At 30.0% G+C, this 27,345-nt stretch overlaps 2 protein-coding genes and 1 non-coding gene across 3 annotated transcripts; 2 read left to right on the plus strand and 1 right to left on the minus strand.

Moving 5' to 3' along the window:
- Positions 1-4,682: 4,682 nt before the first annotated feature.
- Positions 4,683-7,629, plus strand: LOC112784078 (uncharacterized). Its single transcript, XM_025827226.3, has 2 exons — positions 4,683-5,884; positions 7,299-7,629. The coding sequence occupies exons 1-2, from the start codon at positions 5,134-5,136 to the stop codon at positions 7,301-7,303; spliced, it is 756 nt and encodes a 251-aa protein (XP_025683011.1). The 5' UTR covers positions 4,683-5,133; the 3' UTR covers positions 7,304-7,629.
- An 8,175-nt stretch (positions 7,630-15,804) lies between these two features.
- LOC112786129 (uncharacterized) lies at positions 15,805-17,681 on the plus strand. Its single transcript, XM_025833851.3, has 2 exons — positions 15,805-15,984; positions 16,182-17,681. The coding sequence occupies exon 2, from the start codon at positions 16,691-16,693 to the stop codon at positions 17,129-17,131; it is 441 nt and encodes a 146-aa protein (XP_025689636.1). The 5' UTR covers positions 15,805-15,984; positions 16,182-16,690; the 3' UTR covers positions 17,132-17,681.
- An 8,386-nt stretch (positions 17,682-26,067) lies between these two features.
- LOC112715287 (small nucleolar RNA R71) lies at positions 26,068-26,174 on the minus strand. Its single transcript, XR_003159601.1, has one exon. It is a non-coding gene; the product is annotated as a small nucleolar RNA R71 (small nucleolar RNA).
- Positions 26,175-27,345: the final 1,171 nt, after the last annotated feature.

Raw genomic sequence — 27,345 nt, forward strand, 5'->3', positions numbered from 1 at the left:
TTTGGGAGATAGAGTTTGTTTGTTCTGTTTTATTTATTTCCGACCTTTTAGGTCGGTCAACAGCGAGTATTGCGTGGTACACATCACCACTCATCCCAAAAGCTTTAGCTAATGAGAAAAGATAACACTAATGGTTATATCTTTAATACTCCCTAAATCTCCATTGTACAGATTGTACAAATATTCCATTGGCTGCTCATACTTTCCTTAATGCAAGGCACTCAATCCCAACGTTCATCGTATTGACCTTCTATATACGTTTATAACCTAGCCAATAAATATCACAACAAATTAAAGTTCTAACCAAATTTCAACCAATATTTTATTAAATATCGAAAGCTTTTTGGCAAACAACTATTATTACTTGCACATTATATAAATATACTGAAATCAATCCTAGCAAAATTAAACATTAATTTCATTAAATTCACAGTATCAATAACAAATTTACAATATTTATCAAACACCGAAGAAAACCATCAAACCATTAATCCAATTTGATTAGGAATACTTCCATCATAACAAGTTATCAACACCAAATGAATCATTCAAAATTTAAAGTATGATTCATGATGCACTTTATCGGAAAACTGCTTCTGCAACTGATCTGCTGTAGAAAATTCTGGAACTAATGTATACCCAGTGAAGAATCAAATCAGTGTTAAAGGATATGCATCATAATGAAGAATAATTTCAGCATACAAAGACACAAAGTTCAATAGAAATGATGCGCTCATATCAGTAGAACTATGAGTAGGTATGAACTACATACCATAACTATAAATCTTCTTTATAGAATAGTTATAATTCTACTTCGAAAACACAACTAATTAGACCGTGTTTATTTGAAGGTTAATGATTTCATACCATTTGTCTCAAATGACATCCATTATAAAAGAGTAAACACCCTGCAGATCATGAAAAGTTTAAGCACTAAGAGAAAAGATATATGGGGTAAGTAAGGAACAAATAAAATGGTTTCCTCTTTTTAATTAATTATGTACATACACTAAAATGATTTTATTATAAATACTCGTTAATAATTTGTCATTTAATTAATACATTAGTCTAAGAATTATAATTTGCACTCAAAGCACCTAATAAAATTCACTGAGTTCAATTAGCCAATATCATTAAAAAATTGTGTCAATCGAGCTCTTTTACATCCAATGAGCTATTGTCTCAGTTTAGAGCAGACAGATGGGGCAAGTTTCGGAGACTGCTAAAAATCTGGTATGGATTTTGTGTTTCATTAGCAATCCTCCATGCATTGTTTTTCAGAGAATTACTCTAACTTTAGTTGGACATTTCACATTATAGATTGATTTCCACAGCAGCTTGTTCTGGAAGTATGGTGGCAATGTCTCAATAGGGGGTGGAAGAATTGGAAGCTAATAGTGTAACCTGATTGAACCGTGTAAGCTCTTCTTTTATTTTTACCCTATGAAATTTTGTCTCCTTCCTGATTGATTGGTGTTTGTAGAATAGTTTGTACTGTTTCTTGATTAAAGTTATCTTGTATGATCTGTTTTTTCCATATTCCATCCTCTGCTATGAGCTGACCTACCCACCCAAGATTAGAATTTTGTTGTAGTGTCTGACTTTCTGATATGGCAGGATGATTTTTAATCCATCTTTCTCCAAAATTTTCAACTATTGAGTTCTTGCCGACTTTCCAAACCATTCCTTTCTCTAGGACATTCTTACTTTCTATTAAGCTTCTCTAACCCCATAAGGGGTTCTAACCAATCTCAACCTCTAAGAAGGAAGAGGACCTGAAATATTTACTTTTCAACACTTTAAATATTAAGAAACCAGTATTAGTAACCAACCTTCATCCATGGTTAGATTAAAGGCCTTGAGGTCCTTAAAATTCAATCCTCCTTGTTTTTTTTTATCTCTGCATAAGGTATCCTATTTTATCCAGTGCATTTTCCTCTCATCCTGTTTTTGGCCCTACCAAAATTGCATGAGTTGCTTTTCAATAAGAGTTTCAGGCAGTTTAAAGCAGCTCAAAGTGTAGATGGAAATGGCTGTGTCCACTAACTTAATTAGCACCTCTCTTCCACTAGTCAATAAGAGATTTTGCTTTTACTACTAGAGTTTTGATACCACCTTATCTCTAATGTAACTAAAAGTCTCTTTCTTGGAGCGTTGAATGACCGAAGGCAATCCCAAATACTTATCCTGCGAACCAACATGAGAGACACCAAAATAGCAGATAAAGAATCACGAGTCTGGTGAGGTATGTTTTGACAAAAGAATACAAAAGACTTAATTTAAATTTATCAGTTGTCCGCTAATGTCCTCATAGGTCTGAAGGATCTCTAGAACTTTGTGACAATTCGCATTAGTTGCCTTACAAAACAAAATTGAGTCATTTGCAAAGAAAAGGTGACTGATTGTTGTGACATTTCGAAATCACCCAACTTGAAGAGCATTGTACAGACACTATTTGAACACTGTGGACACCGGGCACCCGAGTTTCAAACCGATGAAGAGGCAATTAACCGGCTGGGGAACTTGCTGAGGCATGTTGGGGATAAAGGTAGACCAATATTATTGGTCCTGGATGATGTATGGTCTGGCACAGATTCAATTGTTGAAAAGTTCAAATTCTCCACCATTCCAGGTTACAAGATTGTAGTTACTTCAAGATTTGCATTTCGCAGATTCCATACTCAGTTCCACTTGAAACCACTTGGTGATGATGATGCCGTATCCCTCTTCCATCACTTTACACAAGCCAAAGACACTAACTCTTATAAGCCTGATGAAAATCTTGTCCATGAGGTGCACTTTCTTACCTTGAGTCTTGAGATAATAGAAAGTTGTAAATTCAGGATCAATTTAGTCATCTCCAAAAGTCAGGGACTATTTTGATGAGCGCCAAAAATTTCAGGGATCAATCTAAGCATTACCTCTAATAAAAAGTCATATTGTGAAATATAATTTTATTATATTCTTTGACCTTCTAATATTTTTTGTCTAAGCATATAATGTGTTACCGGAACATTGTAACCAAGAATTGTTGATTTGTTTCATGCTGCATTGGCATATTTACAATTTATTTATTGGCTCTTCTTTGGTTTTCATGAAACACAGATAATGAGAGGTTGTAATAGTTCACCTCTGGCTCTAAAAGTTATTGGTAGATCCCTGTGTCATTATACTTATGAGTTCTGGCAAACAATGAAGGAACGGCTTAAATCCAACAAAGACTTGGATTCTCACCTTCAGAATTGTCTAGACAAAGTGGAAGATGACAAGGAGAAGGAGTGTTTCATGGCTTAAAATTTTTTATTAGTATTTTGGTTAATATAATTTCTGTTAGTGTTTTATTCTGATTTAGGGTATTGATTTGGATTAGGGATTTAGTTAATATAATTTCTGTTAGTGTTTTATTTTTCTTATGTGTTTTGTTCTGATTTAGTGTATTAATTTGAATTAAAAATTTGGTTAATATAATTTCTGTTAGTATTTTGTTCTTTCTATGTGTTTTGTTCTGATTTAGTGTATTGATTTAGTTTAGGAATTTGGTTAATATAATTTCTATTAGTGTTTTGTTAGAATGTTAGAAAAAAAATAATAAAATTTATATTAATAATAATAATGCTGAAAAATGATAGTGTTTTTAGCTTTTTAATTTTTATCTTTGGCTATCTTTTTTTTAATTATCAAGTCATAAAAGTCGTAAAAGAATAAAGATCAATTCAAAAAAACGACAGTAAGATGAATAAAAATTATACAAATTAAAATATATAAAAAAAACATAAATAATTATATGATAGAATTAATATGAGTATATTTTATTATAAAATAAATAAAGTTAATGCAAAACAAAATTACACATAAAAAGAAAAAAACAAAGAAAAAAGAATTAAAATATCTAAAGTGATAAAAAATTATTTTTATAATTTTATTCTATATATATATATATATAAAAGACTATAAAATAATAAACTTTTAACTAAATTAATTTATATTTATTATATTTAATTAATTGATATACATAATATTAAATTGTGTGACTTAAATATCTAATCAAATTAATTAATTGATATAATTAATTTATCGAAATAAATTATATTTAATGAATTAAAAGAATAAAAAATACTATAAAAATATGCTACATTAGCTTTATCTTTAAGTAAAATAATTTGATTTTTATATAATAGAATAAATTTGGTATGAAGCCAAATTTTTTATTTTTTCTATTTCGATTTTCGAATGTCTCTTTGAAGAAAATATATATCGTAGCATGTTTAAATAGTTTTTTAGAATTAAAAAAAAAAAGAATTTTATTTCGTTAAAAACTTTATTTTTATTTAAAATTCAATCCCATAATATAAAATAATTATAATATATTAATAAATGTGAATTTAATTTTTGATTTGAAATTATTTTTAAATGAGTGAATTTTTTTACAAATCTATTACTCTAAAAAATAATTTTTATTGAATATTTATTTATAAATAAATATTTTAATATTTCAAATATTAAATATAATTATTGTAAAAATTATTTGAAAATTAAATTATTTTGATGTGATTTATTTACAAATAAAACAAATATAAAATTTAAAATTCTGAAATGAATATTTATTTTTATTTATTCCAAACCTTTAAAAGAGAAGATCATTCTTGAATTGAGTGAATTCTTATGAAAAAGACTAGGGTGTGCAGGGGTATTGAATTCTTATTGTTGCAATTCCAACCACCCTCTACAGGTAACGCTTTCAGTCTCAGACTCTCCGTGTTCGCTCCTCCTCCGACCACCTCGAGGTGCTAAGCTTTTAATGGTAAAAAGTAAAAACTATCCTTTTTAAGTTTTAACCTGATGATGTTCTCAACAAACTCGTGTAGGTAAATTGAATTTCATATCATATTCTTTATTTCAAGAAACAAAACAATAACAGTAACTGATGTGGACCATAAACCTGGTCCAAACAAACACAACGGCAATAGCTAAGAATCAGGTAACAGATCATCCAATAATAGAAAAAAGATCCTAAAAACTAACCACGGCGAAATCTGCGGGAGAGTACAAGATATCAGATGCTGAGCACAACGGCCTCTCTATCTATTTAAACAACACCAAAGCAACAGAGTAAACACACATAAGCACAACGGAATGTCATCGACGCCTACACCATGCGCGGCATGCAAGTTCCTTCGTCGGGAGTGCACACCGGAGTGCATTTTCGCACCGTACTTCCCAGCGAACAACCCAGAGCGCTTCGAATGCGTCCACCGCGTCTTCGGCGCCAGCAACGTCGGCAATATCCTCAACGCGCTACCTCCATCCCAGCGCGAGGATGCGGCGAAGTCCTTTGCGTTCCAGGCGGAGGCAAGCCTCCGCAGCCCGGTCTATGGCTGCACCCTCCAAGTCCCCAAGAGAGAACCTAGTGCCTCCATGAACCCACAAGCCATTCAAGGTCCATTCAACCCTCAGGAAAAGCCTCTGTCTTCACCTCCCGCCCATTTAGGCCCTCCCTGCGGCCCAAATGTTGTACAGTATTCAGCTCATTTAGGCCCATTTAAGCAAGAGATGTTGCAGGCTCAAGAACTTGACTTGTTGCAGGCCCAAGAACTTGCTGCTGCTAAGCAAGTTAAGATGGAAGTTAAGATGGAACCTGTTGCTGGGATTGAACCTGCTGCGGCTGCGGCGCCCTACGGCGGTGACATCCGTAGAAGTGAAGTGTTTGGCCTCATGCGGCAAATTCAAGTATTGTTTCAACAACAAAAACATCAAATACGACAACTATTACAACAACATCGACGAGAACTACAAGTATTACAACATCGAATAGAACTACGAGTATTACAACAAAAACAACAACAACAGCACCAGCAGCAACCACTACAACAACAGAGAGAAGACAGTAAGAGTTGTTGGCCCTTCTGGATGATTTTGTCTCATTTTTGCAATTATATATATATATATATATATATATATATATATATATATATATATATATATATATATATATATATATATATATATGGTTTTTCTTCCCTTTCTTTTCTGTTATCAAAGAATATTTCGATCTAAGTATGCTTTTTTTTATTGTTAGTATTTATTTTCGGGTTGATTATAGGATTATTATATTGATAATCATAATGATAGTAGTTGTGGGTTTAATGCATAGTTGGTGGGGGCATAGTTGCCTTTAATGCATGGTATCGTCAAGAAAACAGTGCAAAGTATATATATATATTATTCTTGAAACAAAAAGATTTTGTTTTTTTTTCCATATCATCAATCATAGGTTTTGAGGCTTTAAATTCTTTAGTAGCTGCATTATAATTTGGGGTTGGGACTGAGATTAGCAAGTGCATCAGATTTTGGAAAGAGAAAAAGCAAGGGTGACTTGAATTCAAAGATATGAATCTGAGGAATGATATTTGGGAAGATTTAAAAAAAATGGAAAAAATTTATGCATTGATGATTCTCTCATTGGCGGCCCCTAGGTGTTACTCTGTATAGTGGTAATGTTTGATGGGGCTTTTTTTTTTATGTTCTAAAGTTTCACTCTTTTTTACTATGTAGTTTCTTTTTTTTTTTAATATTTCTCTAACATGCTCAATGTACAATAGTGTTAGGAACCTTTGAAGGATTAACAATGACAAAACTTTGATATTCTTTGTTTCTCTCAGTTTTGATGTCAAGTTTGTCCTTTGTAGCTTGTGGTTTGAAGTGTTTGATTTGATGTTATGAATGCTGTGATAATCAGTAATCCTGTTGTAGCTTTAAAATTGATGTTTGATAACGTTATGCTCACTCCAAAGCAATCACCTTTTGTTTTGGTTTTGTCACAATCTATAGAGAGGGATATCTTCCCCTAAATAGGAATAGTTCAATGTTAAAGTGTTATTTATGTGTCAAGGTTGTTGGCAAATTTGCACTTTGAATTGAGCTTGTTTGTACCTGTCAAGATTGCTATAAGTATATAGTTATCTATTTCCAGATGGTGTTCTTTTGATGGAAAGTTATCTGTCACTTGTATTGAATATTGATTGATTATGTTCAATTGATTTGTAGTTTAGGAATTGGAGTTTAATAACAAAAAGTATAAACAAAAAATATAAAAAGAAAATGGAAGAGGGTCTTTAATGTATATGTAATCCATTAGGCATTAGCACATATATTGTATATATTGTGAAGATCAGAATTTTTTGTACGCCCCTAGAATCGGTTTCAAAGTATATGTATATATTGTTTGAATTTGGCTTTGTGCTTGATAACTTTGTTTTGTTGAAATATTTAATAATTAGATTTTATGGTTTCTTATTCAGAATGAGGTAGCCGATCGTGATGTTCCCATGTCAGAGTCTATCGATCAACAATTTGGGACCACTTCAAAATAAGGCTCAATGTCAATACTGTTTGAAAGTGATCAAGTGCAGAAATAGAACAAAAAGATATTAGACTTGCTTTTTCATATATGATTAGATTTGCTTATGTTTATGCTTATGCTTACGTTTATGTTGATTTGTTTGAGGCACAACTTACTAGTGCTGCATACCAACTTCTTCGTATGGACTGACTTGGGTTTCATACCAAAAATATTTGGTGATGGATCAAAGAAATTTAATACTCTTTTAATGGAGATATTGGTGTCAACAATTATAGCAGTTGCAATGCCATTTTTTAGTTTCAATGAGATTATATCAACAATGAATTTCTTGTATAGTTTGGGGATGCTGTTGGAATTTGCATCGTTTCTTTGGCTTAGGAGAAAATTTCCATCATTGAAGAGGCCTTTTGAAGTGCCATTGAAAATGAAGGGTATGATCTTAATGTGACTTATACCTTCTTTGCTTTTGGTGTATGTGATAAGTGTTGCCAGCAAAAATTTAGAAAAATAATTATTATTTACAATGGAAGAGATTTTATTATTTACACATGTTACTTGTATTATTTAAAAAAAAATAATTTTTAGATTAAAAAAATTAATTTAAAAAAAATAAGATAAAAATTTGAGTTTTTACATGTAAAAAAATTAATTTTTGTATAAAAAACGTTTCTTAGGTGTAAAAACCAATTTTTTTTGTATAAAAACCGGTTGAGAGGAATGTTCCCGTTTTACTACTTGTGTGTGCTTCGTTTTTCCAGTCAAGGTTGGTTTTCGCCTTGTTTATTTTGTTCTTGGCTGGATAATGTGTTTCTTGGTTTGAATTCATTTTTGTTGATTTGGTGATGATTCTTTATTTATTTGATGGTTCTATGTCGTGTTCGTTTGAGAATTTGTTTCTTTCTTGAACTTTTATTGTTGCTTTTCTTGAACTTTTTCTGTTGTTGAGAAACTGAATGGGATTTTACTTTGTGTTGCCCCCAAATGGTTCTATGTTTTCCATTGAAGATGAGACCACTTTCGTATCTGCATGTTTGTTTGGCATCGAAGGGTTGTAAGAATGGTGACATTCTTAGTTAATGACAATCCAACTTCTTTTAATTTTGTGTAAATGCTTATGTTGTTATGTTTGTCCTGTAGATTTGTAGTGATGATCTTTTTTATTGTATTATAGGTATAAGTTTTATGTTTCGGTCAATAATTCACATGTCCTCTAATAGTGTAACCTGACTGAATCATGTAAGCTCTTCTTTTATTTTTACCCTATGAAATTTTGCCTCCTTCCTGATTGATTGGTGTTTGTAGAATAGTTTGTACTGTTTCTTGATTAAAGTTATCTTGTATGATTTGTTTCCTACCAAAATTGCATGAGTTGCTTTTGAATATCATCAATAAGAGTTTCAAGCAGTTTAAAACAGCTCTCTTCCACTAGTCAATAAGAGATTCCGCTTTCACTATTGGAATTTTGATACCACCTCATCTCTAATGTAACTAAAAGTCTCTTTTTTGGAGCGTTGAACGACCGAAGGCAATCCTAAATATTTATCCTACGAACCAACATGAGAGACACCCAAAATAGCTGTTTCGACTAAAGAATACAAAAGATTTATTTAGATTTATCAGTTGTCCACTAATGTTCCCATAGGTCTAAAGAATCTCTAGAATTTTGTGATATACAAAATTGAGTCATTTACAAAAAAAAAAAAAGTGACTAATTGTTGGACATCTATTGTTAATCTTCAAACCAAAAATCTCAATATTCCATTCTCCTATGTGGAGCAGATGAAAAAAATTTTCTGGACAAAAAAGAAAAAAAAAGATAAGGTGAAAAAGGATCTCCTTAGTGGAACCTTCTTGTAGATTTAAAGAAATTTTGAGATTGTCCATCCACATTAACAGAATAGGATACAGTAGAGACACATTCCATTAACCAACTAATCCATCTATCACAGAAATCCTTCATAATCTTTCATAAACACCATTCAAACCGATCACCTGCCTTACTGATATTCAGTTTCAATGTTAAAATCATAATCTCCATATCTTTTATTTTTTAAGTAGTGCATAATAAGCTCATGAGCAATAAGAATATTATCACTAATCAACCTTTGTCTAATAAAAGCACTTTAATTTTCACAAATAACAACATTCATAATAAATTGCATTCTATGAACTATGGCTAAAAGACTTCAATATTTTTTTTTTCCATTAAAAAAGCCCTTTGCTGCTTTAGTTGTGTCATATATATGCATAACAAAATAGTTTAATATTATATATTTTTTACATTAATTATATGACAATATTTTAAAAAAAGAGATAAAAGAAGAGATATATAAATATGTATAATATTATTGTTATATATAAAGTAGTTTATATTGCTTTAATTATAGAGACTTACTATAATTATATAAAATTTAATTTGAGAAAATAATTTCCTTTGCCATAAATAATATACTAAAACTGTTAGTATATTATCTTCTTTATGGTTAATTGAATTTATCAATGATTTTTCCGTGTAAATCGTTATTACCCAGTTTTTAATAACTACTTAATATACAAAATTTGAAATTGAAAATTGTTATTACTAATTTAATTAACTGGTTAATTGAGTAATAATTGTCAAATTATTAAGGTACAAAATCATTGACTTACTCAGTAGATTTCCATATATTATTTATATTTCAAGTAATAATTTGAAATTATATTATTTACCCAGTTAATAATACTATTATTAATAATTATTTTTTGCATTGATTTTTAAATCAATTATTAAATAATTATTTTTGTTAAGATAATTGTTTATAAATTATTTCAAATTATATTTTGTTAAGATATAATTATTTAGATTATTACTCATGGCACGGGTATAATTTCATTTTATACCAATTAATCAATTATAATTATATGACACATGTGTAATTTTAATTTTATCCACCGATTATTGGCAAATAAGTTTTATTCCAATTATAAATAAAATCTGTTTTTATTGGCAAATAAATTGTCTTTAGGTCAACGATTTAATATATGTGTAGGTTTATTTTTTGTCAAATATAATGAAAATACAAATAAAGAAATAAAGGATAAAAATAAACTTAATAATAACTGACACTACTTTATTTTATTAAATTATTTAAAAATAGCACATCCACAAAAAATAACAACTTAAAATTATAATTTCAATCTTATCACGTACATGACACGGGTGATTAAACTTGTTTGTTAATTAAAATTTGGAAAATAGTTTATTTCCTTTTCTATTACAATAGTTGGTAGAATAACAAGTGTGTTGGTAAAAATTTAAGTGTAATTAATTTTATGTAAAATTAATAAATAAAAAGAATTAAATTATTCGATGGATTTCACTGTAAATTTTTATGTAATAATTCTTAGTTATCAAATTGGCATAAAATTAGTCACCAAAAAAAAATTGGCATAAAATTGCACCTCAGTTTCCGCCAAAATTGAATAGGCTGCTAGTTGCTGATTGCTTTTGTTGGCTTGTGAGAAGTGTGGTTTGTTTTGAAATCATACGTGTGGCTCACATGACACGAGTCGCATCAATCATCATCCACTTGTTTCACGATTTATTTTTATACAGGCTTTTTTTTAATTAAATAAACAAAATTAACTCAATTAAATACATTTTTACCATTTTAAACTTTTAAATACAATTTTGTTAGCATAAAGAGCAAAAATTTTCATAAAATCGTTGTTATGCATTATTTATAGCCGCCACTTACCCCGATTTCACTGCTAAGTGGTAACAAAGCGCATTCGCGTATGTTAATTTTTCTTGGATTTTGCTGTTGGTAATAGTGCAATTCAATTTTTAATTTCGCTCTTTAAGTAAATAATTAATTTCGTTTATTTAAATAAAAAAAAATTTCGTTAGATAGACAATCATTTTAATAAATAATATAAATAATAAATTTTAAAATTGATCTGATAAAATATAAAAATATTTTATTCCTAAATTATTTCTTAAATTTTAATATTAGGATAATTATCTGTACACATAGTGAATTAAACATCTAACCATTGTTAACCGTGTATGAGTAAATCGAATCAAAAGAAATAACCATTCAATTAAAAATAATGAACATAATCATTCGCTATCTATTGAATTAAATATTCGACATATCTATTATTCATATTGTTTAGTATTCTCATTATTTATTTATACTTTTTCAAATAACAAATCTTTTCATATGCGTATCTAAATTATTTACATTATTTTATAAAAAAATATTATTAAAATATTTTAAAAGGAACTAACTATCCATTTGTGAAGAAACCATCTCTTAACAAAACGTCAAAACCATGAGCAGTCTTTGCAAGTTCTAATGTGGAACACCATCACATAAGCATTGCAAATTCTAAACTCAAATATTATTAAATTTATAACTTCAACTACATATAACTCAATTTAAAATGTAAAACCCATAAAAAATAAAATTGAAAATTAATAAAATAATGAAATTAAAAAATAAAAATGAAATAAACAAACCTTGCATAAAACAAGTAGCAACTTCTCACTTTTGTTGTATTGAAGTGCTAATTTCATTTGTCGTCTTGTGCTTCCCACCAACCCTAGCAATGAATAATGGACCATAAACAATAATAGTTGGTTAATAGGTCTTCTTAATTAATACATAACTTTATTAATATTATTATTACTATTAATTAATTTAGACAAAACTATATATAGAGCAGCAAAAACCTCCTCTGCCCAACATATTTTCTTTTCCACGATATCTCTCGGTCTGACAGCCCAATGACTGATCTGTCGCGATACTGAACTTCATTTATTGTATACAAACTGTAATTTGTAGAGTTTAAAAATAGAAGTCACTAAAGCAAAAAAAAAAAACCTCCCCAATTAATTAATATGGAAGAGACATATTAGATTTTAATAATAGTTATTAATGTAAATCGACTGTAAATCGTTATCAATGGTTAAAAATTGGAAGAACTTAGCAGGAAACCATCATCCCAAGGTGCTGAAAATGGATTGATGAAAAATACTGCTCTCTAAGGGAGCCCAGCGTCCTTACTGATACATCGATCCGGGTTCCGACTCTGATACCATCTATAACAGCCTAGACCATCCGCTAGCACGATATTGTCTGCTTTGACACACAAGGCCTTACGGTTTTGTTTTTTATTTAATCAAATTAGGATATAGAATATTAATTTGAAATCTAATTTGATCTTTAAAATTATTTTAAAAATATTATTTGTGGTATAAAAATACTAATTGATTTTCAACCTACATCAGTTGGGGAGGGGAACGAAGCATGCCTTATAAGGGTGTGGATACCTCTCCCTAGCGTGACGCGTTTTGACGAGTGAGTATGGGGGCTTTCAGCGACGAGTGAGTGTGGGGGGTTTCGGGTATCATTCCTATCGTAAAAAATAAAACCGTGAGGCCTTGTGTGCCAAAGCGAATAATATCGTGCTAGCGAGTGGTCTGAAATATTACACATATGATTTGATGGTTCTAGAATGTTTGGACCATTAAATAGTCCGATAACAAAATATATATTTTTTTTAATTTTTAAATAATTGATAAATAGTCTTTATTTAATTTTAACTATAATTTAATCTTTAATTTATTATTTAATTATTAAATTTATTCTCTATTTTAAAAAATATTATTGTCTTATTTATCTATCAGATTTATTAATAATTAAAAATAAAAACAATAATGAAATAAATTTTTTATTAACGGTGACTTTCATAAATATTTTGACAATTCGAATCAGCTAATTTTTTGGTCCTTAAACGGTTACATTTGTAAAATAGAAAGTAAATTTAATAAAATAATAATTTATAAAATAGAAGGTAAATATAATAATTAAATAATATATAAAAAATTAAATTATAGTTAAAATTAAATAAAAATGAGCAAATTTTTGTCCTATTCAACCAATTTCGCCTTATGATAATCTGCATAGAATTTATTCTACTCTTATTTATAGAATTATAGGTAGTTAAAAGTTGAATCCTAACATATTTTTGCAGCTTCTATAATTATTAAAATTTAACTAATAAAATTAAATTTTAAAATTTATATAACTATTATCATATATATAACATAAATTAAATTAAAAATTAAACATGATACAATATTATTAATTATTTTACATATATTACATATATCTATTTATTTATTATTATAAAGATAGATAACAACACAGTAACTACTAGTCTACAACCATAAAACAAGGCATGAGATTCAATGGTACCAGAATGTTTGGACCATTAAATAATTTGATAACAAAATATATTTTTTAATTTTTATCTCTAACATTTGGAATAAATTTTATTTGTGTCTTTAACATTTAAATCGTCTTATTTATATTTCTAATATTTGTAAGAGTGATTTAATGTTATCTTGCCATCAATTACACATCATGAATGCTTTAGTTTGAGTTTTAAAAATCTCTTCTTGAAGTTAGAATACAAATGTCTGGAATAGAATCAATGATCCACTCTAAAAAATAACTCATCAAAAATTGAAACTAATTCCTACAACATTTACATAATTTACTTTTCTAAGGACATAATTGAATCTAAACACAAATAGTAGGTATAATATTAAAATCGAACACATCCAAATGAGACCTAATTGAGAATGAATACATCCAAATGAGAATAATTGAAAAATATAATCTAATTTGTTAGTATAATTGATAGTATGATAACATTGAATCACTTTTATAAATGTTAGGGATAGAAATATGACGATTTAAACGTTAGGGACACAAATAAGACTTACTCCAAACGTTAAGGACAAAAACGATACTTTACTCTTTTTTTAATTCAAAAGGTATTATTATATATAATAATTAGTTTTTAGGGTGATGAAAGAGATTTTTTTAAATTATTTTTTATCTAAAAAAATATATAATATCACACTTATTTTTAAAAAAATAAAACCTTTCAAAAATACGGTATAATGTATAATTTAAATCTAATAAGATAAAAAATTATCTAAAATTTTATAATAGTATTTAAAATTTTTAATAACGGTAATACAAAGAGGCTACATCTACTAAATAAATTTTACATCTCAATTCAATACAGGTAAAGTACTAATTTGGTCTTTTATGTTTGGGCGTAATCATGTTTTGGTCTTTAAAATTTAAAATGTTTTATTTGAATCCAAAAAAGTTTTATTTAGTTTCAATGTAGTCTCACCGTGAAGTCAAAGTTAAATAATTAACTGTGGTCGATAATCTGGAGAATAAATACAAGTTCTAAAGGGACAAAATTAAACATGGATGCATCAATGCATTTATTTATAATTTTCTTTAATTCTATAAAAATATTTCATTTAAATTGTAAGAAAAATGATAAATAAATTTATTGATTCATTCACAGTTGATTTTGTGCCTCTGGAGCTTGTACTTGTTCTCCAAATTATCGACCTTATTCTTGTACTGCTGTCATGTAGAATATTTCGTTAATTATTTAACTTTGTTTTCATGGTGGGACTACATTAAAACTAAATAAAAAATTTTTAGATTCAAATAGGATACTTTAAACCTTAAGGAGCAAAATAGAATTAGACCCAGAGACCAATTTAATATTTTACCCATTCAATAATTATTCTTTACACGTCTTATTTAAATTTAAATTTTAAAATTTAATTTGTATCTTCTTTTTTTCTTCTAATATATATTATTTTTGGCAAAAAATAGAAAAAAATTATTAGACCAAAAAAATATTCTATCAAAAAATTATTATAAAGAGATTTATAATTTGAGAAAAAAATAATAAAAGCATTAATAATAATAAAGAATAAGAAATGAGATTCATATTAAAGAAGGTTAGAAAAAAAAATAATAAAGTTTATCTTAATAATAATAATGCTAAAGAATGATGTTATCTTTAGACTTTTAGCCTCCATTTTTTGACCATTGTTTTTTTATTTTATTTTTTATTTTTTTTAAATTATCAAGTCATTAAAGTATAAAAAATAATTCAAAACTCTACTTTAAAGAGACACCAAATTAAAATTTAGATATAATTAAATATATAATTGAATTAGAAAATATATATTGTTTTAGCACGTTTAAAAAGTTATTTAGAGTAGAAAAAAAAATATTTCGTTAAAAGCTTTATTTTTATATAAAACTCAATCCTACAATATAAAATAATTATAATATATTAATAGATGTGAATTTAATTTTTAATTCAAAATTACTTTTAAATGAGTGAATTTTTTTTACAAATCTATTACTCTAAAAAACAAGTTTTGTCGAAAATTTATCTATAAAAAAATTTAATATTGCAAATATTAAATATAATTACTGTAAAAATTATTTGAAAATCAAATTATTTTTTATCTGATTTATTTACAAATAAAACAAATATAAAATTTAAAATTCCGAAATGAATTCCAAACCTTTAAAAGAGAAGATGATTCTTGAATCTTGAGTGAATTGTTATGAAAAAGACTAGAGTGTACAACGGGATTGAATTCGTATTGTTGCAATTCCAACCACCCTCTCCAAGTAACGCTTTCAGTCTCAGACTCTCCGTGTTCGCTGCCGCACCCGCCAACCTTCCCCCGGCCTCGCCTCCACCTTGCCGTCGTCGCCTCCTCCGACCACTTCGAGGTGCTAAGCTTTTAATTGTAAAAAACTATCCTTTTCAAGTTTTAACTTGATGATGTTGTCAAGAAACTCGTGTAGTTATAAGATTTGATCGATAACTTTGTTCATCAATTTAGGTAATTTGAATTACAAATCATGTTCTTTATTTCAAGATAAAAAAAAACAATAATAGTAACAGAATCGAATTGAATTGTACGCAGAAAAGAATGTCATCGACGAGTACACCATGCGCGGTATGCAAGTACCGTCGTCGGAAGTGCACACCGGAGTGCATTTTTGCACCGTACTTCCCAGCGAACAACCCAGAGCGCTTTGCATACGTCCGCCGCCTCTACAGCGCCAGCAAAGTCGGCAAGTTCCTCGACGAGCGACCTCCACCCCAGCGCGAGGATATGGTGAAGGCCCTTGCGTTCGAGGCGGAGGCACGCCACCACAACCCGGTATAGACCGAAATCATGATCCTCAAGGACCTCATCCACCTGAACAGTGTCCTCCTCGAAAAAACCAAGACAGAACTTAACGCCTACAAGAACCCACAAGCCATTCAAGGTCCATTCAACCCTCAGGAAATGTCTTCACCCCCGTCCATTTAGGCCCTCCCTGCGGCCCCAATGTTGTACAGTATTCAGCCCATTTAGGCCCATCCTACGGTCCAGATGTTGTACAGTCTTCAGCCCATTTGGGCCTATCGGACGGCCCAGATGATGCAATGTTTTTTACGCCAGCTATGCAGCATAATGGGGAGCAAGAACTTGCTGCTGCTGTGGAAATCCGAGCCCAAGAACTTGCTGCTGCTGTGGGAATCCGAGAACAGCAGCAAGATGTTGCTGGGATTGAACCTGTTGCGGCTGCGGCGCCCTACGGCGGTGACGTCAGTGGAAGCGGAGTGTTTGGCCACATGGGTGCACCTTCAGGCGGTCAAGGAGGTGAGATGGCACCTTGTATGGGTTTAGGGACATTTGACAGTGGTGCAAGTTATCATCCACAGTTGCAACAACCACCACAGCATGGAGTAGGAGAAAATTACTTTGGTCTTGCAACTCAACATCACCACCCTCTTGGGGGCCAGTTGCTGCTCCCATCAGAGCAGCAAGCACTACCGTTGACCCAACAACAAGAACGGCAACTTCAGCCGGACCCAGGGGAGTAAGAGTTGTTGGAGGCCCAACAACCTGCTGCTGCTGTGGCAATATCTGAGAACAGCAGCAAGCTGGGATTGAACCTGTTGCGGCTGCGGCGCCCTACGGCGGTGACGTCAGTGGAGCTGTGGAAGTGGAGTGTTTGGCCTCATGCCGCAAATTCAAGTAATGTTTCAAAAACAACAACAACTAGAACAACTATTACAACAACATCGACTAGAACTACAAGTATTACTACAACAGCAGCAGCAGCAACCACTACAACAACAACAACACCAGAGTGAAGACAGTAAGAGTTGTTGGCCCTTCTTGATGATTTTGTCTCATATATATGGTTTTTCTTCCCTTTTTTTTCTGTTATCAAAGAATAATTATTTTAAGTATGCTTTTTTTTATTGTTAGTATGTATTTTCGGGTTGATTATAGGATTATTATATTGATAAGCATAATGATGGTAGTTGTGGGTTTAGATTAAACAGCAGAAAGAACTTGATGTTGAGGAAGCTGCCTAATGGTTATGGATTCTGAATCAACAGTAATAATGCTGACAGGTTATTTTCTTGGTTGATGGCATATGGGATTGTAAACAACAGGGTGAAAATGATAAAGATGATAGTTTTTTTTTTTTTCTTTTGGTGATAGACTTAAATAGAAGGATTTTGTCATTGACTTGCTCCTCTGTTTTTGAGCTTGTCAATTTAATGATGTACTTGACATGCATGTGTGCCATGCATGCTACATAAACAAAGATTTCATTTTTTTCATTCATGTTAGGTATGACGTTAATTTTTGCTTTATGTTAATATATGATGCTGGTTTGTGCTCATATAGAGGCAAATGTTGGTATATGATGCGTTAATTCACATATTACCTAATTAATGATGGTATGCAAATGTGGGTAATGCTACTGTGATGATGCCATTTTTATTTCTCATGTGATGAAATTTTCTGGTATAGCTATAGAGGCAACACGTTTACTATTCTTTGAAGGTTAGTGAAATACTGTTTCAGATGAATCAGGTTTGGAGTTAGGTTTGAATTGCTCCATATCTACAGATTTCTAGATAAAGTATGTGTTTTTATCTACTAAAAAAAGTCATTTTTTTTTGTCATAAAATCATGTGCTTAACTCATCTTAATTAGCAACATTTATAATTTATAATTTTTAATTTTGTAACTATGGTATGGGTATTGGAGGCTTAGTTTGTGTTATTTCAATTTTATCTTGATTCAGTGTTTAGAATATTTGCTAATAATTTTATTTATCGGTTATAAAATGAAATAAGTTTGGATATATGTGCGTAAATTTTTTTCGTAGGTGATGTTAATAAGATAAATTGAATATCAAATTAAAGAATTTTTATTAAATGTGCACATTTTATTTATTAAAAGAGCATTTAATTTTTTAAATAAATTAATTAAATGTTTTCTGTTTTAGAATATTAAAAAATAATAAAAGTTTTATTTAAAATATATATAATTTAAAAAGTATTTATTAATTTACAAAGTATTATTTATTTTATTTACAATACAAATGAAATAAATTATATTGTAAATACTAATTTTTTTTAGTTATTTTATGGTCCAATTATATACATATCAAATTACGATAAAAAATATATATTGTTTTATTTTATTTTAAATTCTTAATATCAATTCGCAAACGAAATTTAGTCAATTAAAATTTGATTTATTTTATTTACATTCGATATATAATCATACTTATGTCATTGTCACTATAAATAAAATGTATAATAAAGTGTAAAAATATAATTTTTTTAAATTATATATATTGATAAATAAAACATGTATTATATTTATATATAAAAAGCTCTAAGTTAAACAATAATATTAATATTATTATCATTATTGATAATATGAATATTTTCACACTGAAAAACTTCACACATCTCACTTCTTGGATTTAATCCAATTTAGAAAAAAAAAGTGAAACCTCTAAAACTACTTTGTTCAAATTGAAGTTTACTCTATACTATTATTAGGTGTAATTATTTTGTTGGTCCTTATAATTTTACGAAATTTTTAATTAGGTTTTTATATTTTTTTTAATTAGGTTTTTACACTAATTTTTTTTAATTAGGTCCCTTTTAGCAGTAATTGACTTAATTTTATAGGAATCCACCTAAAAAAATTGGTACAGGGACTCAAATAAAAAAAAAATATAGGAACCCAATTAAAAAAATAATACAAAGACTCAATTAAAAGAAAAAAATACAGAGACCTAATTAAAAATTTCGTAAAATTATAGAGACCAACAAAATAATTAAACTTTATTATTATTATTATTATCTTTTTTTAGGTTGATTTTGTCTTTTAGGTATTAATCTCTTAAATTGCTTAAAATCTAAAGTCTAAACTAGTATCATAAAAATCCAACAAAAAAGGGGTTTGATCTCCCATAATTAATAAGTGTAGTAAAAAAAAAAAAAAAAAGTCCTAATTATATTGATTGGTATGGATTACTTGCAGATGGGGTAAAAGCCTTACCTAAATCTAAACATGGCCCACCCTTTATAGGAATAGAAGAGTTTCAAGAAAAAAAGCATAACGTGTAGCCATCCGTTGTATGCCAACTCACTTCATCACATGAGAAAAAAAAATAGCATCATCACCGTAGCATTCACCTGCAAATGTATCTAATTCTTTGCTGGGTAACGTAACACCTACTGCTTTTAAACTTTTAAACTGACTTAAGCTTCATTTGAATTATATTTAGTAGATGATATTTAAATTCTTACGAAATGTTTCTTAAAAAAATATGAAATATTTATATAAAAGAATAAAAGTATCGAATAATTAGTTTTTATTAGAATAGTTATTAGTTAAAAAATATAAGTGGATTTGAAAATACTAACATGAAAAACGAGCGTGCTAAACTATGAAGGCATAACAATGACAAACTTTATTCATATCAAAAAATCATAAAAAGAAACATCATAGTTATAATTGCAATCACTCAATAAAATAAAACAAGATACACAAAAAATTCTAATTCTCTTAATCTGCATAACTATGGCTAAAATAATCGCATATTCTTCCTTCTTAAGGTAAACACTTAATATTTTATATTTACGTCCTCGATAGCTTGCTCTCACTAGTGCACTTGTCTTTTCACCTCAACTGAGCAGTGTATTGCTTTGTACTGTATCGTTCCTGAAGATGATACGGAGAGAGGGGTGAGAAACAAAAGTTTCAGTAGTTTATCTATATGGTGTCATCGTATCCATTCCCAGTCACTCCGAGTTTTAAAATAAAACAGTGATAATGCAATGTTGTTCAATTATTATTATTTTCAAAAGTCCTTGTTAGTCGGAGTAGTGTAACTTTTAGATGCTTCTCATTTACTTATGTTATGACATGTGTGATGCATACAAAATGCCTATAGCATTAAAACATATAAATGTAAACTCACAAATTTTGGTGTGATGTTTTCATAGGCCATAAAGTAAGGCAAAACAAATAATAAATAAGAGAAGAATAGTAACATTGCCATAGATAAGTCAAACAGAATAAATTTGAATAAAGTAAAGATCTTAAACAATATCATACATCATACATTTTTCATTGTACTTTTCATTACTTTTTCTCGTAGCTTTTATGGAAGGTATTAAGCTCAAACCGGTATAAAAGGTGGGAATCCCCTTCCCTTACCGAAGGTTCTTATCCCAAACGTTTTGGGGATCACCTTCCCTTACCGAAGAATGATATCGATATCTTGTCTTTGGGGGTCACATTCCCTTACCGAAGGATCATTCCCTCAGTTCAATTTACAATTAAGGTTATTTAGACATACACAAGAAGGGAGTCATATCAACAAAGATGTATTATTATATAAAATTGATGGGATAGTCCCCTTACCTTACCAAAGGTTCTTATCCCAAAGGTTTGCCGATTACCTTCCTTTACCGAAGGATCATCTCGATTATCTTATCTTTGGGGGTCACCTTCCCTTACCAAAGGATCATTCCCTCAGTTCTTTAATGCACATAAGATTATTATTATTATTATAATACATAATATGTATGAAGAAAAGAGACATTATATCATGACGTGCAATGCTAACATATATACTCAAAAATTTTTAAGATATGACATATAAAAATTAGCACAAAATCCCCTATCTCGAGTGAAGTTCCGATAGGTATTCTGATGCAAATAGATGCGATTTGTTAGTGAAGAGAGACTTGTTCCATGGCTAGACTTTGTTTATACTAGAATATTTTGTATAGAAGAAGGGAATAGAATGAGAAAGGAAGGATCAAATAGCTCTCAGGCAGATTATGTTAGGAGGCATTTAGGCGAAATCTTCAATTTAAAACGTTACTTTGTGAGCCCTATAACATTTTTTACGATTGGAATTTGGAAATAGCTATTAGAGATAAATATATAGAAAATTGAATTAGCTTTAAAACGAATCTTAAACGAAGTCAATCGGATAACCACAACTTGAGATATTCTCGAAATACTGTTAGTATATCAGGATGGCTGATAAGAGCGCGATTTTCTACTATGAACTTGTAACCGATTTATCTACCTAATTTAATTTGAATTTGATTTTATACTGAACTTAAGAAATAGAGCTAGTATTCTTATCTTTTCATATAACTAAATATCATTCAAATCTAATAAATATAAAATTAATTATGACTATATTTTAAAATGTTGTTTATTATCGGTTAGAAATTTACTACCACTAGTGTTTTCATATGTTTAAATTTTAAATTCAAATCTTAAATCATTATCATTTTAATTAATTAATTTGTTATTAAAAAATAACTTGATTCAAAAAGTTGAAATGTTACATTCTCACACTTTAAAAAAGAATTTTGTCATCAAAATTCGTGTCTCCTAAAAAAGATACCATTCAACCTCACTTATCCTAGTAGATTTTATCTACATTTTCTTTCTATAGGGATGTATGATAGTTCCCACATAAGTAAGTTCAATCAATCCATACATTCAAGCAAACTAAGTAAAGATACAACACAGTTATAATATCATCATGAGCTAATATAATTATAAAAGATAGATTCACATAACAGATAATATTATTCATGTCTTTGTGTCTTAAGTTATTAGCCTTCGTATATCAGATTTAAACCACACAACATAATACAAAATTTCAAACAAACAGTAAAACATAACAAGAAACTTAAAAAATATCTTATAGCTAGTCATACTAAAGCCTTTACTTTCAATGCCTCATATCTCATGCAGTTTTGCTTGATTTGTAAATCATATTTTTTTAAGTATATCTGCTCCAGGAAATAAAAAAAATCGAGGGTCACTGTTCTCACAACACACCGTACCCTATTTCTTTGCGACTCTACACTAATTTATTTCTCTGATAGGGATATTCTAAGGACACTTAACTTCATCTTGATTTTTGTCATATGTCATTTTGAATATTGTAGAATTAATCATAAATTTAAAAGTTAGTCATATACTTATAATATTCCTAAAAAGATCAGTTTCAGCTATTTAAAAATTAAATATAAATTCTATAGGCCTAATAATTGAGTTAAAAATTTTTGAAAATGAACTATAGACCAATAAATTTATTTTTTTATTTTTTATTTTTTTAAGACTTGTGCAAAGTGTGAAAATATTTCGTACATAATCTTTCAGACAAGTAATAATAATAATAATAAATCTAACTTTGATAAATGAGTTACATTTAAACTAATAATTGATAAGTGAAAAAAAGTAGTATATTTATTGACACTCAAATAAATTCTGATTCATAATTTTTTTTAAATCACTAAAAATATTTATTATTGTCAAATAAAATTCTATAATCATTTAAACAAGTTAAAGAAAAAAAATTTATAGAAAATTAACATAAATTTAAATATTTGCACAATAATTTACGTTAATATTGTTAATACTAATTGACTTCACAAATTTTAATTTTTTCTCAAAATTTCAAAAATCTACCAAATTATGATATATAAGTTGTTTGATCTATAATATAAAATAGATAAAAATTGAAAATAGAATTAATAAAAATATAGTTAATAACAATTAAATAATAAAAAGGTTTTCTTTTAAGAATTTAATAACAATATTAAATTTATTATTAATTAGGAGATGATACTAGAAAAAGTTATTAGATAAAGAAATATATATATATATATATATATATATATATATATATATATATATATAAACTATAACTGATTTTAGTCCTACACTGATCTAAACTTTGTTGGATAAGTTATTTGGTTTTGGATTTTGAATTTTTTTCTATCTTAAAAGCTTTTAAACAATCCTACTTCCAAAAAATTTAAATCTCTCTAAAGATCTTGGACAGACCTAAATTTTGGAGACAACAAACTAAACTTATCAAATTTCCACCCAAATCTTACCTTACTTGAAGAGGTCATGTATAGAATGAGAAAATGACTAAGCAACTTACTGTTTATATATTACCCTAAGTGAGAATCTGGGTTTACAGCCTAATTTCTAACAAGTAATAAAGATTATCAATCGTCAAATAACATTCTAGCACATTGATGCGTGAGCATCTTATCTATCTTTTTCTAGTGAGTTTGTATCTAAATTGTTGAGTTTAATTAAGAATTAATTAGATTTTAGCCACTATGGATGCTATTTTGAGTTTTGTGCAAATTTATTTATTTTAGATAGCATTCGGAGGGATTTGATGAAGTTTCTGCAGAGAAACAGAAGAAACCAAAGAAATGACTAGCGAAGACTGACGCGGACGCATGGCTCACGTGACCGCGCGGAATGGAGAAATCGCAATGACACGATCGCGTGCCTGACGCGAACGCGTGGACTAGAATCTGCACAAATGACGCGAGCGCGTGGACGACGCGGACGCGTCACATGCGCGATATGCAATAATATAGAAAACGCTGGGGGCGATTTCTGGGCTGTTTTGACCCAGTTTCCAGCCCGGAAAACACAGATTAGAAGCTGCAGAATGGATAAATCAAGTGGTCCCCACTCATCAACTGAAAATCTGTTAATTAATTCGAATTTAAATTCAAATATTATCTTTTAGGAAAAGATATTATTTTTAATTTTAGATGATTATATTTTAAATTTATTAGGATTAGTTATAAATAGGAATTGAGATGCCATCAGATTGGGGAGATAAGTGACAATCCTAATTTTCTCTCTTTTCCATGAGCAACTAATCCTCCATTGTTAAGGTTAGGAGCTCTGTCTATTTGTATGGATTTATTCGTTTGATTTTTCTAATTTAATCCATGTTTAGATCTATATTTCAATAATTGTTTTCACTCTTTATTTTATGAATATGAGTGGAACGGAAGTATAACCCATATTATAATTGAGTTCTCGTAAAACTTGGAAAAGCTCTTTACTTGAACAACAGCTTGAAAACATATTATACTGAATTTTTAATTATTTATATTTAACGGGATACGTGACATATAATCCCTTTATCTGTGGATAATTAGGATTCTTTTGGCATATAAACTAGAAATTGATCATCACCCTCTGATTGGAATTAATTGACAAAGGGATTGGTAGTTAATGAATTTTAGAGGAGACTAGGAAGGTCTAAGGAATTAGGGTCTAATCACATATAGTTTGCCATGAAATTAAATCTTACATGATTAAATTAGTTAGTAATAAAAAGTAAATCTAGAAAAATAGATAACTCTGAAGCCTTAACTATCTTCTACATATTTTATTCCCAACTCATTGCTGCTTTTGCTTTCTAAAAGTCTAACATGACTGTTTAATGCTTTTTGAACATCCAAACTACTCTTTTCTGTTTGCATAACTAAGCCTATCAAACGCTATTGTTGCTTAATCCATCAATCCTCGTGGGATCGACCCTTACTCACGTAAGGTATTACTTGGTACAACCCGCTGCACTTGCCGGTTAGTTTGTGGGTTGTAAAACTACCACATCAAATTCTTGGCGCCGTTGCTAGGGATTGATAGTGATTAACAACTATTAGTTGTTTGATTGCTTAGATTAGGCGTTTTAGTTTTAATTTTATTTAAAAAAATATTTTTTTTCTTACGTTATTTTTTATTTATTTACGTTAAATTTTTTTCTTCTTTTGTCCTTTACTCTATTTGTTTTTCTCTTTTACTTTTCCTTTTCGTTTGCCCTCCTCCCCTGTTACGTTTTTCTTTTTTTTCTCTTCCTTTTATAATTAAAAAAATATTTTAATTAAATTTTAAATTTTCAAAAAAAAAATTTTATAAATAAATAGCACCAATATTTCTCTTAATTTCTGAAATTAAGTTTGGTGTTACCTTCTTATTATTTTTCTTTTATTTATTTTATTCAATATTTTTATCTCTTTACACAGGTTACCTCACTGGGAATTCTCTACATTCTGACGTAGAGATTCCCATTCTTTCTTATTTTTTGTTTGTTTATGCGCAGGAACAGAGACAAAGAACATCTCTTAGACTTTGATCCTGAACCTAAAAGGACTTTCAGCCGGTGTTTACAACAAGCAAGACTCTACAAGGCTGCAGAATCCATTATGAATCCGATTAATACTGATAATCCCAATGCGGCAAACCCGAATGGGAATGAATAACAAAGGAGAGTGCTTGGTTCTTACTCTTCTCCTACTGCAGACCTCTATGGAAAAAGCATCGTAGTGCCTCCTATTGCTGCGAATAACTTTGAGTTGAAGCCTCAATTGGTCACCCTGGTGCAACAAAACTGCCAGTATCACGGTCTTTCCCACGAAGACCCAATCAGTTTATTTCTAGCTTTCTGCAAATTTGTGATACTGTGAAGACAAATGGAGTAAACCCAGATGTGTACAAACTCATGCTCTTCCCGTTTGCTCTGAGGGATGGAGCAAAGCTATGGCTGGATTCCCAACTAAAGGAGAGTTTGGATACTTGGAACAAGGTGGTTACTGAGTTTCTTACAAAATTTTTTCCACCAAAGAAGCTAACTAAGCTTAGGATGGAGGTTCAGACCTTCAGGCAGAAGAATGGTGAAACTCTGTATGAAGCATGGGAGAGATTCAAGCTACTGACTAGGCAATGTCCTCCAGACATATTCTCCAAATGGACCCAACTGGATATCTTTTATGAAGGTTTGGGTGACATGTCCAAAATGTGCCTAGATAATTCTGCAGGAGGTTCATTGCACAAGAAGAAGACACCGGAGGAGACTATTGAGCTGATTGAATTGGTTGCAAGCAACCAATATTTATACTCCTCTAATAGGACTCCTGTGAATTCTAAAACTCCTCAGAAGAAAGGCATGTTGGAAGTAGATGCTGTTAACGCTCTTCTTGCTCAGAACAAGCTAATGTCTCAGCAAATAAATCTACTTACTCAACAAATGGGTGGCATGCAAGTCTCAGCTATCAACACCCAAAATCCACCACAGGAAGTCTCCTATGACATGACAAGTAATTTTGTGCAAAATGATAATTATGATTATGCTCAACCTTCTTTTGAACAGGTGAATTACATGGGGAGTGGTCCTAGGAATCCCAACAATGATCCATATTCTAAGACATACAATCAGGGATGGAGAAATCACCCAAATTTTGGATGGAGGGATCAACCTCAGAGACCTCAGAACTTCAACAATAATTCTCAGGGCGGTTTCCAACAGAACAATGATTTGGAAGCGATATTGACAGGTTTTAGATAGAAAACCAGAGCATCCATCAAGAACCTGGAGATTCAAATGGGTCAAATAGCCACCAGAGTTAATAAAATTGATCAGAGGACCACTAATAGCCTTCCTAGTAACACAGTTCCAAATCCAAGAGAGGAATGCAAGGCTATCTCCGTGATAAGTGGACAAGTGGCAAGTACAGAAGCACAAGTTATGCAGGAAACCAGAGCCTCCATTAGAAATTTAGAGGTTCTAGTGGGCCAACTGAGCAAGCAATTACTTGAGAGGTCTGTAAGTACATTTCAAGGTGATACAGTGGTGAACCCAGAAGAAGATTGCAAGGTTATTCAATTGAGAAGTGGTAAAGTAGCTGGCTCTGAGACTAAGGCCAATGAAGAGCTAGTTGAAAAGGAAGCTCCAGAGGAGATGAAGGGAGAAGAAGAGCACGCCCCTCCAAAACGTGCGGACAATCCATTCCCAAACTCTCTTGACACTTATCCTACACTACCAAAAGCTCCTGAGTACAAGCCTAAGATGCCATATCCTCAGAGACTTCAAAAGGAGACCAAGGACAAGCAGTTCTCAAAGTTCTTGGAAATC

Source organism: Arachis hypogaea, chromosome 1, assembly GCF_003086295.3.
Source record: "Arachis hypogaea cultivar Tifrunner chromosome 1, arahy.Tifrunner.gnm2.J5K5, whole genome shotgun sequence".
Taxonomy (NCBI): Eukaryota; Viridiplantae; Streptophyta; class Magnoliopsida; order Fabales; family Fabaceae; genus Arachis; species Arachis hypogaea.